The following is a 13,132-nucleotide window of genomic DNA, read 5'->3' as shown; positions in this document are numbered from 1 at the left end:
ACTCAGAAGACCATGATCGGGTGAATGGGGAGCAGACCCACAAATAAGATCATGCCTTCAAAATATAAAATAATCTGTCGCAAGTACCAAAAGATGGTGGAAACTGGAATACAAACTCATTTGGAACTAAATTTCTGATAGAATTCTGTCTACCTCAAGAAATAGCTCACCTGGCCAGGTGACCACTGCAACATTCTTTCCCCGGGTTATCACTACTTTGGTTTCCTTTTCCCAAAGAGCCAATACTTCCACTTCACACTCTAGTGCTGGACAGAACAACAGTTATCAGTGGCCGGAATGAGAGTGTAGAGAGGAAAGTGTGAGGATAGCTTCTCCAACCTCTCCAGCACCTGGTCTCTTCCTACCTTCCTCATTCTCACGCTTCAATCCTGCATCGCTAGTATGTGGCTTATCACAGAGCCATCCTTTACGGTCTGGAGAGAAAAGCCGAGCATTGCTATGTCCGTATCAGAAATATCAGTGGATTTCCCTTGGCCCCTTCTGTGTTAGGAGTCACTGTTAGTAGGGATAGCTTTCTTTTTATTTAAATGTGAAACAGGAAATTATTAGGAAGCGGAGGGCTGAGATGCTGTTTACTTTCTCTCAATAGTGTTCAGTGAGGCATATGTACAGGAAGCTCTGCTCCTCCTGCTCATTCCCCTGTTAAGTCTGCCTCTCCCTCCTTACTTGCTCCCAGCCCTCTTTACTTAACCACCCTCCTAGTCTCTCCATCCAGGCGGCAACAGGAACCATCAGGGGTAAAGTGCTCAAGGAAGTTCCTAAGCCAAATTCCTCTGGAAGTTCTAAAGTTGAGGCTGGAGAACTGTTTTTCCTTTCTGAGGCTGGAGTCATACATGGCATAGGCATTGATTTATGTGGTGTTAGTTCTGAAGCACTCTTAGTTCAGAGCCTTGTATTGGAGACGGTGTTTAGAAAATCTCTGTGAGTAGATGGATGGATGGATCACTGAATGGGTGAATGAGTGAGTGGGTGGATGAATAGGTTATAGATAAATGAATCAAAGAATGATTTGTTTTAAGTCCCACAAAGTACTGAGTTCTAACGGATATGTAGCGTGGGGGGTTCACAGGACCCAAAGTTAGGTCTTCATCCAGCTTGTGGGACAGTCTAGGATGCAATGGCTATATCTAAGTACTCAGTTATCCTAGTGTCTAGGGAAATTGCCTTTGAAGTTTCTAGGTAAATTATGAATCACAGTGTGCAACACAGAACATGGACAAACTAGCAAACATCTGAATGAATGAGGAGAAAGAAAGAGCTGTGTAGTAACTGACTAAGATGAAAAGATGGGGGAGTTCCTTTGAAGTCCTACTTTTCTCTGGGTTGTCTAGTTGAGCATGCCTCTTACTGTCTCACCTCCCTGCGGCCCCCTGGTTCATGCTACTGGAAGGGCCATTCAAGTGGCCCAGAGGTGAGTTTTTTGTTCTCTATGAGCCCAATTCCTCATCTATCCAATGGGAATAACACTTTCCAAGCTATGAGACAGGGAAGATGGAAGGCTCAGAATGGAGATGAAACAATGTATGTGAAAGAGTGTAAACTGTTCAGCACAATGCAAATGTAAGGTGTTGCTATGATTGTTGTTGTTGTTGTTGTTGTTCCAGATCTTTGATGAAGAGTACAATGTCTGGTTCCTAGACTGGGGTGGCGCCCTCGTAGCCATGAAACACACACCTCTGCCAGTCAGGCATTTGTGGTAAGGACAGCTCCCTACCCTATTAATGAGCAGATTATTAGTAAGAGGTTGGGACAAGTTATTCTGCATGGTTTTGTACTCATTTATCCATTTCTTCATCCATATATTCATCAGTCCATCCATTGACCCTTTACTTCATCTAGCTTATAGCAGGAATAATAGGCCCAATAGTTGAGATGAGGAAGTGTGATGAATGGGATGGTTAGTAGGCATGGGTGGTTTCTTAAGGTGGAAGAGAACAGGAAGGACCTGCAAGTTTACCCTGCAAAAATTAGGAATCCAAAAATAAGAGATGGAAATTACTACCAAAGGATGGTTAGATTCATATAACAGATCCTGAGTTCAGTTTTAGGTAAGTTGATTTGTGGTATTCTATCAGAAATAACCATTAGTTGTCAGGTGTATTCATCTGAAGATCAGGGGAGAGGTCTGGGATGACACACTAGATTTGTAGCCATTAAGAATTAGGAACTAGTTGAAGCCAGGGCTGTGGGATCAATGCTTCAGAGTGGGTATTGTGAGGAGGAACAAAGGATCCCTGTGGAGAATTGGTAAAAACCAGTATTCAGAATGGAAGAAGAAACTATGCAACGGAGGAAAGAAAATAGCCAGAAAGATGGAAACCCGGGGACCATGTTTTCTTGGATGCCAAAGGAAAGGGTGGTCATTAGCATCTGGTTCTAATCAGATCAGGTCAGTTATGCAGTGAAAACCAGTGTGGTAATACTAGATTATGTGATATTAGAAGTCAGGATCTTCATCAGAGTAGATTTAAAACAAAGGTGGAATTGGAAGTGAGATTGCCGTAGCTTTATAAGTGAATGAATGACTGAGTGATAGACAATGAAATGAAGAATAGACAGTATGTTCTTTTCAACAAAGTAAATTATGGAATGGAGCTGAGTAAGAATATATTATGATGGTGTTTGTAAGGATGATGAAGATTTGTTGATATTGTTTTGTTAATGTTTTTGGCAGAGATGAGCCTCTTGTGTGCTTATATCCTGAAGGAAAAGAATTTCAGTCTTCAGATTCATTGAAGTGATCACTTTCAAGAGCAAATATTTGGAGGCGGAGGGTGTGCTGTCTATAGTACAGTTTGTGGGATTTGGCATGGGCAGGAAAATGAATCCTGGCTTTAACAGCAGACCCTTGTTATGGGGAGACACATGCTTTCATCGTGAGAGTCTTACCAGGAAGCATCAGATTGTCATCAGCAAAAGGCTTAGGGTTTTCTGTGCCAAATCCAAATGTCTGCCATATCAGTGAAGAGTTTCTCTCAGTTTGATTGTTTTAGATTAATTCACAGGAAATTGACATTTTTAAGCTATAAAATGGTCAAATGTCAGCTTCTTTGAGATCAGTCTAGTAAAAAGTATAATAGTTATACTTATCACTATATCATTTTGTAGACAGATTATGAAAATAAAATTTGCAAAGGCACATGAAGCCATTTGTAAGGCAATTACTTTACTAGTCCAAGGATGAGCTGGTAAAATTTTTCAATATAATTCCTTATTATTCTTTTACAAACAGTTTGTAATTTTAGGTAGTATCAGAAGACTGGAATTACTTAATAGTAATGATAGCATTACTATCATTATAGTAATGCTATAATTATTTTATTGCAGGTTCTGATTTAAACCACTTAAATGAATTATCTAATTTAATTATTTTTAGGGAGGATACCAGGGATTGAACTTAGGGGCACTCTACCACTGAGCTATATCCCCAGCCCTATTTTGTATTTTATTTAGAGACAGAGTCTTATTGAGTTGCTTATGCCTTGCTTTTTGCTGAGACTGGCTTTGAACTCATGATCCTCCTGTCTCAGCCTACTGAACTGCTGGGATTACAGGCATCTGCCACTGCGTCTGGCTAATTTAATTCTTAAACCAACCCTGTGTACATGGATACGTTTTCTTATCACCCATTTCATAACAACATTGAAATGCAACCATATTAAATACTTTGTTCAAGGATACACTGCTCATATTTGAAAGTGCTAAGCTGGGTCCCTGTCAAGGGTGATCCTGTTTTTACCTGCCAATGTTCTAGATACTGTAAGGAGCACACAGAGGCTTTTGTCATGGTCCTTGCAGAGTTAGAGCAGAGTCAAGATAAAGAGTTTAGACAGTGCATTTATCACCAAAAATCAAAGCAATGCATGCTACAGTATGTTGGTTTTATGTGTTATTAAAAAGGGATCCTCCTGTAGCAGGTTGCATGAGGGTTGATCTTTGAAGAAAGGATGATGTTGAATGTTGCAGGAGGACAAGCCAAGAAAAAAGAAAACTGACCAAAGCCTGAAATTCAGGAAATGTAGGCAGTGTCATAAACCTATATTTGATTAGAGCCAAGAATATGTGTATGTGAAGGCAGGTAGGACCAAGAAGAAGTTGAATGCCAGATTTTGAGGTTAAGCTTGAGCTGGTTACCAAGATTCATTCCCTGTGGAGGACTGAGTAGGACTTTTGCTGAGGACGAGTCTTGAAACAAGCTTGTTTTCTAAGAAAAGCAACCTTTCTTAGCCCTTGTCATTATTGTCTAGGGGCCTCCATCTAAATCTCAATAAGATGATTGATGTATGCCTTGTAAAGAGACATAGCTGGACAGGTCTTTTCCCTTCCTCTGAGAGAAGAGAGTAGCAACCCCACCTTGCACTTGGCCACCATCCTCTTGCTCTTTCTCCTTTGGTATGGTCAGAATCTAATACTTACTTACTGGCTGCTTTTAGAACTTTCTGCAGAAAAGTTTCCTTGTGTCGAGTAAAGGAAGAGTTTGTTGTGTTTCCTGTTGGTGGTAGAAAAGAGTATGTTTGGTGTAGAAGGAGTTCATGGACAGAAAGACATCTGGCCATTCAGTCTGATCTACAGTGGTTTCTCTCCAGAGTCTTCTTTGTACCTTTTCATAAAGAACACATGTCTGGTAAGCCTGGGAGACTATCCAGGTAGGCAAAATTATTCAATAGCCACACAAGGATATCTAGGTAGGACCAAATCATTCTGCTAAAGTAATCAACACAAAATTTGAGTTTTTCCTTGTTCCATAAAATATTTTTTTCCTGGTGAAAAATATGATTACCAACAATGAATCTTATATATATATGGTTTGAAGAGAGGAATTTTAATGTACTCACTGTTAAGAATTGATGATGTATATGATAATTGCCCTGAATAGATCACCTCCCAGTGTATACATGAAACAAAACATCACATTGTGCCTCATAAATCATACAAATTTTGTGTGTCAATCAAATAGAAATGTGGTTTATGTTTACCTGCTAGTGTATCAATGCTAGTTTCAGAATCAATCCCTGTGAATGGTTAAATGGCAGAAATTTAGTATGTTTGTTAGCAGCACCACCAACGAGCAACCTTCAGGAATTCTTAGTGCTTCTCTGTCAAAGGCTAAGTGAACGCTTTGTAAGGGCTTGACCATGTAATTATCATCAGTGTTTTCTTATGAAATGGCTGATTGGTTTTGTCTCCTGCTTATGTGCAAGCTTCTTGAACTCAAACACAGTTTCTTTATTCCTAGTAGCTTCTAATTAAGTCACAACATTCAAGGTAAACAGATAGGTAATTTTAAGAGGAAAAAGTTAAATAATCAGTTCACTGTTATTTTCTGTTGTAGATCTCATATGACATTATTTTGTATATATAATTGTATATGTATTTCTGTGTATATGTATATCTGTATATATATGTTTATATATATTTGTGTGTGGGTGTTTAGGTGTATATATGCTCAAAAAAAAAGACACCAGCTTATTCACTCTCACACAAGGGTATAGTGGCTCTCATATTTAAATAATAGTTACATTACTTTTCAGAGAAATAGGAGTCATAATTGAAAAGTTGGGGAGACTTTAGCTAGGCTAACAAGGCGTGCTGTTTCCTACAAATTGAAATGCTAGATAGGCCTGAGGATAAAAAAGGATACAAATGAACCCATCCATTTGTGACTGTGTACATTTGAATGCATAGAGATTAGCACCTAAGTGCTCTTGCAGGTAAGCCCTCCCCCGACTATTACCTTTGTACCTAGGAAGCTTTAGAGGGAAAAGAACAATAGAGCCCCATGGAATATAGACCTTTAATGAAACTTCACAGTAGACAGAGTGCCTCATCTGCAGGTAGAGTGGGCTACAACTGCTTCTCCCTGACAAGCTGTCAGCATCTCCTTTCAATGGGATGTTCTTGGAAACAAAAAGGAAAACATCCCCTGGTCTTTGTTTTCCTTTGTTCAACCATAAATAGTTGTGGGTACTCGAGTTTGTTTTGTTCAGAGAAACATTCCTGTGAAAACAATAGTTCCACCCAATGCAAACCTCCAAGAAGGGAAAGTGCTACTCTGAATAACTTCCACGGTTTAGCCACCACCTGCCATTTGGATTAAAGTAAATGGGGGGGGGGGCAGGGGGAAGTGATGGAGATTGAATTAGAACAAATTAGATTCCATATTTTTGTGATTGTGTCAAAATGTATCCTAACATTTTATATAACTAAAAAGAATCGAGAGAGCAAGAGTGAGACTGAGAGCGAGAGAGAGAGCAAGAGAGAGAGAGAGAGAGAGAGAGAGAGAAGAGAGGGACACAGGGGTTCCACCTCACCAGGGGAATTTATAATGATTCTCAACGTACATTATAACTTTCTATTTTTGTGCCAGATACTTTTGGGAAGGGCTCTGTTTGTTCTTGAAATATTCTATTCATTTTATTTCTCTCATCTCAGTATCATAAAGTCGTAGATAAGTGGAATAGGAAGGGTCCTAGAGGTCATGTAATTTGGTGTCACGCTTGGTATAGTAGGTACTTTTGTGATACCTCCAAGGGTCACCCTGCTTCACTGAAGCTTGCAAATTCCCACAACAGAGTCTCATCTTGTATAATAGCTTTAGTTGTTGTAAAAATTGTTGTTCGTGCTGAGCAATAATGAATCTACTTATAATTTCTGCCTACTGACTCCTGTGTGCAGAATACGTCTACCAGAATTGTATGTGAGTTTTAGAATTGTGTAACTGGAAAGAACCTCAAGATATTTCTTTATCTAGCCTTCCTAAGTTCTGGGAAATGATCAGATATGCAATTCAAAACAGCTTTTATCTATTTGATCACTATTTCCGCACATATTTAGCCTGTACTATTTTTCCAGTATTAGCATAGGGGCTGGGATATGTTGAGCAGGACAATGAATTTGAAAGCTTACATTCTTATGCACAAGTATTTGATTATTCTCTTTAGAAGAATCACAAAAAAAATGGAAATATTTTCTCCTTTATTCTGCCTGCATTTTAAAGAAATTGATAGTTCTGTGTATCTAACTACATTTCCCCCCAATTTCATTCACAAGCTTTTTTTACCCCATTTTGGTTGTTTAAAAAAATGGTTTTTCTTGTTGTTATTATTGTTTTAGTATTTGGAAACCCCCTCACTAAAAGCAATGTTCAAAGTAATTAATTGAGTTCTTAGTCTTCTTTTCCCCAAGTAAGCTGTTTAAAATTTATAAAACCTGTTTCTACGACAATTTGTTTTTTACTTTAAATCACAATGATGGAAATTGAACATAGTATTTAGGATCTGGCTAAAAGATGATTTCTTTTCTTATACATGTAACCTATCTGTAACCATGTACCAGACTCAGACTGGTTTAATTAGCACTCACAGGAATACCATTGTCAGAAAATATTTAACTTGTGATTCACAATGACACCAGTTCCTTTTGGGCTTGAACTTCTCATTTCATTAGTTAATCTTCTCCTTTCCTCATCTGAAGTGCTTTATTTTCCTATTAAGCATTCTGCTTTATATTGACCCTAGCTTGTTAAGTGACTTCCAAATCTATATCTGCAATTATGATCAGGAATCCAGATCCATCCATCAAATGTCTTCTTGACATGTCACATATGGAAACCCCAAAAAGAATCTAAATTTTGACATGGAACAAAACAGAAACAAATAGATAAATAAAAAGTGTTGCTTCTTCTGCATTTCCATCAATTGCTTAACACCTTAATCAATGTTTTCTACAATATTTTTTCTATTGCTTATGTATCCAAGATACATTCCATCACCAAATCATATTGACATCACTTCTAAAACTATCCTAAGTCTTTCATCTAACCCCCATCTTTTACTTGGTCTTTTATAATTTCCAAAGCTTACTCCCAGCCCCAAATCATCTCTTTGGGTCTGATTATTATTTCTCTTAAACTTGTATCAATTCATTTGCATGTTTTTGCCTTTTCAAACTAGAATGTAAGTTTCATTGCAGCAAGGGATTCTCCTTTCTTGTTCCTTCTGCCCCTAGAACTAATGCCACTCTTAGGTCAAGAACATAGTAGGCATATAAATGCTTGAGAATTCAAGTTCATTTTATTTGGATTCTTTAGTCTTGTACATGCTACTTGGAGGTCAACTGGAATTTTATTCCTGTCTCCTGGAGTATTGGCAATCGTACTGATTTCAATTTCACCTATAGACCTAGTGAGGAATTCCCGATTTCTTTAGCTTGGTCATTAATGAGCTATTGACCTGAGGAGGAGAATATGGATCCCTTGGGAATACCATTCAATATAGTTACCTCAGATCATTTTTAAAGCCCTAGTAATGAAAAAGAATAGCACTCACAAATGGCAGACCAACCAGACCCAAATAGCAATAACCAAGAGATTGTTCTAGAACATGTATTAATACATTTATTAAACACGTATTTTGGGAAGCTTCTTTAAGGCTCTTTGTTTCTTAGTAACTGCCTTAGCTTGAGAGAGTCAAGTTTTAGAAACTGATTATCTCAGAGGGTCACCCTTGATAGTACCATCCTGAGCTTTCATGTGGACCATTGACCACAAAGGCAACAGGATTCATTCCTCATCCTGGCTCTGGAGATCTGCCCACTTGCTTGTGCTTATTGCCATCCTTGAACTTCGGTGACATAGCTACCTTTCCTATCTTGACTTTGGCCTGTCTCAACATCTCTTAGGCATCTGCTGGTCCCATTCTTCCCTCTGGCCTAGGATTCTGTAACTTCCATATGGACCCCTTTCCAATAGAGGCTCTGGTCCTACAATTTCTCTCCCTTGGAACTCCTAGCTTGATACTAGATGGCTCTGATGGGCCCTCATTGTCTACTTTGTGGTGTCTTCTCCTCATTGTATAGTACGAAGATGTCTGTCACATGCCCTCTACTAAGGACAGTGGGTTAAAGGACTCGCCTTCCCTGGGATACTGCAGCTTCCTCTGCTAATGCTAATAAATGACCTTTATCACTAAGAAGACTATGAGAATGAGACTAGGGGAAAGGCCTTGTAGCTTCTGCAACAAAACCCTAAACTAATACTTCCATATCTCCTGGACTTAGCAGATACATTTAACTAGTTAGTGGCCATGGTGTATGCTGAAACAACTACGGTTATTTTAGGGACCAATGGGGTATAGAGCAAGATGGGCAAAATTCTGTTTCCAATCATGCTTTTGTTTTCACTTTTAAAACAAGGAGAAACCCATTTCTATGAAAAGCAATTCAGATCTTCCCAACTTTCATTATACAATCTTAAATGATTACTTAGCCTTCAGCTTATTTTTAAAAAGGATGAAATGACCAAACCCTTAAAATTCAAGACAGATGCTGACAACTTAGGAACTCATAAAGGCTTTTATGGTAGTCTGCTTTTCATTTATGGTCAGGGATCCAGGTATAGCATAAATGCAAAAATTGTTTTCTGAGAGATTTGTTGCCCTATGTTACCCTAGCTGAGTAAAGAGATTGACTTTTTAAAATCTATATATTAGGAAAGAGAAGGCAGAGTCAAACAGAGAGATAGTTGAGACTGGACTGAGCAATTGGCTCCTACAGTTTCTGGATGCTTACCCAAGTCATACGTGAAAAAGTGATTGAATGAATGAATTACAAGAGGGCCCTTCATCATTCTTTACTTTTTTCATTCATTTATTCATTTACCACTGATATAGTAACAACTATGGTCAGGTATTCTGCTAAGTATTAAGAATATAAAAATCAACCATATGGTCCTTGACCTCAAACATCTTCTATTTTAGCAGGAGTCATATTTTCTAAAAAAAAAAAAAAAAAAAATATATATATATATATATATATATATATATATATATATATATAAAGGCTTGTAATAAAGATCCACATGTGATGTTACAGGGCCATTTAATGAATAAAACATGCATACTCCTGAGGTCTTTAATCCTGAACTGAGAGGGTCAAGATGAGGTAGGAAGTCACTGCTCAGGACTGCAACAGGAGAAGCCCTATTTGTGATAGGAACATTGAGGAGGGATTCCAAACCCTGAAGTGTGGAGTTGGAGAAGGATTAAGAATCAGACAGGACAAGAAGGATCACAGAAGTTGAAGAAAGCAAAGCTTCACTGGCAAAGAAGAGGTGCCTGGAAAAGCTTCTCAGAGGAGGCAGTCTTTGGGCTGTGTCCCCTTGTTAAATCAAGGGGCAGAGAGGTACTGGGTGCCCTCAAGAAAGGGAAGGAAGCAAGCATCAGCATTGCTCTGGTTTCCTGCACTGGTTCATCCTTTAAAGAGGGGCAGTTCCACGTCCACCAGGGATCAGACCTTCCCTCCTGCCACTAGGTGCAAGATGGAGCAGTCTTGCTCAGAACACCTCAGATACTCAGTAGCTGTTCCTAAAAGGCCCCTAGAGTGACATTGGGGAGGGGAAATCATCCCAACATCCATTCTGAACAAGTAGGAAATTGCTTTTTTAAAAAGTTTGATCTGAAAGACACACACCCCCCTTCTCATAGGGTGCACCCCGCACTACTCAATTTATCTGTGTCAGAAACTCTGAGGGCGAATTGATTGTGCTGTGAATTGAACCTCAGGTTTCATTCTGAGCACTTGAAACGTGACATTCCTCCACCAAGCCCTCCTGCTTGGGTTGCTTTTTCAATTCTAATGTGTTGAAATATTTCTGCAGCTCTGGTGCTGTCTCTCCCTGGGATGGGAAATGCAGTTTTGATCAAATCTCCTAATAATATGGGGAGATGTTGAAGATTAATACCTATTGATAATCCAAACTGCCAGACAGCGAGATAGAGAAGAAAATTTAATAACTTGAAAAATGGTTGGCAAAGAGCATGGCTTTATTTCCAGCTGACTCTTCCCTGCATTTGTTTCCACCCCAGGGTGAGTTTTGACGAGGGCCACTCCTGGGACAAGTATAGCTTCACTTTGCTTCCTCTCTTCGTGGATGGGGCTCTGGTGGAGGCAGGAGTAGAGACCCACATCATGACGTGAGTATCTCTTTTGCTGATGGAATAGAGGCCCGAGACCTTGGTTCTACTTTTACTGGTGCCTCTGAGTTTTTCTGGGAACACTTCACCAAAGTATTTCATCTGTGGGTCAAAGTTTCCTCATCTATAAAATGGAAGTATTTACATTTACACCACCCCAACTCAAAAAGCAACCAACAGGATTCAACAGTCAAGGTTTCTATGGAATTTAAAATATCAGAACACATACTCATTTATTCCAACCCAAGAAAGCAGAAATTTAAATCATTGGCTATGCCTTTTCTCTTTCCAAAGCGGTCTAGAAAGAGGCAGGGTGTAGAAATTGGAGGAATAGAGCAGTCAACAAACCGTAATCAGGGACTGCTTCAAGAGAAACTTCCAGAGTCTCATCTCTCCCACAAACACACACACACACAAACACACACACATACACACCCCACACACATTTCTTGTTGCTGTACTTCATATTAATTTGCTGAAAAAAGATTTTGCACACTGTTTTAAAATGAGAGTAGAGGATTGGGATATAAGCCTTAAAGCTATAAGAATCCCTAGAGTACTTTCTGAATATTAAAGAAAATAATAATAATTTTCTACTGTTTTTTAAAAATGTATATAAAATATTAACAATGCTTCAAAAATTGATCAAAAAATTGATGTTTATGTGTGTAGGGGTGGGTGATTTTGATAATTCTTCTCCAGCCAGTACTGCTCATATCTGCCCATGTCCCAGTTAACTGAAATACCTTACATCTTCAAAGGTAGCCTGTTAAGCAGGATTGGGGAGCATTTACTCTTTTGTGGGGTTGGAATGTATATTAGTTAGTTTTCCATTACTATAAAAAATGCTTGAGATGATTAACTTAAAAAGATAAAGGGTTTGTTTTGGCTCATGGTTTCAGAAGTTTCAGTCCATGGTCAGTTGGCCCTATTACTTTGGGCCTATGGCAGCCAGAAAACAAAGACAGTATGAAGACAGGATGTAGTTCCACAATTTCCTCTGAGAGTACACCCCAGAAACCCAACTTCCCATCATGAGGCTCCACTTCTTTAAGGTTTTACCACCTTCTTTAGGCCTTTGAGGGACACTTTGCATCCTATCAGTAGCAACACAGAAGAAATAAGAGCATGTGTCTGTGCTGGGGAAAGTATGGTCTTCTAATTCTAAGGTACACTGCTTTTCAAACTTTTATACTTGTGGATTTCTCTGTAGTTGGAGTGAGTCTTTTCCCAACACTGATAGACTTCAAGGAACTTCAATGAGGACAAATAGCTAGTTGCTGTGTTCTGTCTTTCTCAGGGTGATCAGATGTGGAAAATCCTCTCTAACTGCAGCTATGCAATCTGATCAGGTCTTGTAGTCTGGCCCCAGACTAGACAACTTTGCCATGCTCCACCCATCTTTATCCATCCTTACCTCCAGAAGGTAGACTGGCTGCTCCTCTGCACTTTCTGAGAAAGGACCCAGACATGATAAAAAATGGAGATGGTGCAGGAACTAGGGAAAAACAAAAGAGACAGATTAAAAATTGCAGGATCTCAGTATTGGGACTAGGGGAGCTGAGTTAGGCTACTGTATAGTCCTATGGCTGTGGAATGCCTGTCTAGTAGCTCACTTAGCGGGACCTCCACTTCTTCATTTGTAAACCCAAATCTCCTCCTTCTTAATAAAATGTTGTTATTCTAAAAATCTCTCCCTTATTTGGAAATTCAGCAGAAGCACTGCAAAGGAGTCTGGTGGCTATAGAATTTATATAGGGTCTTTCAAAAGAGTCCGCGGATTCCCAGTATATTGCTATTGAAAAATATTCATAACAGAAAAATTGGGAGAGTCCAAAGAACAACTTTAGAGTTTCTTGGGACAGGCACCAAAAGGAGTGATTTTAAATTTTCTTAATTCTTTCTGAATTTTCCAATTGCTAGTGAAGTCTTTTCTCCATCTCCAAGGGCAATGAACTATGTCTTTAAAGGACTTAACACTTATGTATCAGCATCTACTTTGTGTTAGGCACTGGGCTGGACCCCAGTACTCTAGTCAGAGATTGAAAGACAAGATGTCAAACCTTATGAAGAGCTGCTACAGTCTACACTAGCAGTATGCCATATCCATACCTGATGACTTTAGATGTGAACTGATGGTA

General features: G+C 39.0%; 1 protein-coding gene across 1 annotated transcript in view; it reads left to right on the top strand.

The window, feature by feature from the left end:
- The window catches only part of Sorcs3 (sortilin related VPS10 domain containing receptor 3), a 579,229-nt gene that overhangs the window by 491,179 nt on the left and 74,918 nt on the right, over positions 1–13,132 (top strand). Inside the window, exons 13-14 of the mRNA XM_027930160.2 lie at positions 1,626–1,717; positions 10,884–10,991. Coding sequence (XP_027785961.2) covers positions 1,626–1,717; positions 10,884–10,991 — 200 coding nt within the window. The remainder of the gene's footprint in view (positions 1–1,625; positions 1,718–10,883; positions 10,992–13,132) is intronic.

The sequence above is a fragment of the Marmota flaviventris genome, chromosome 4 (genome assembly GCF_047511675.1).
Source record: "Marmota flaviventris isolate mMarFla1 chromosome 4, mMarFla1.hap1, whole genome shotgun sequence".
NCBI classification, from domain to species: Eukaryota; Metazoa; Chordata; class Mammalia; order Rodentia; family Sciuridae; genus Marmota; species Marmota flaviventris.
Note: the sequence above shows the minus strand (reverse complement) of the source record. Positions and strands in the feature narration are given on the sequence as shown.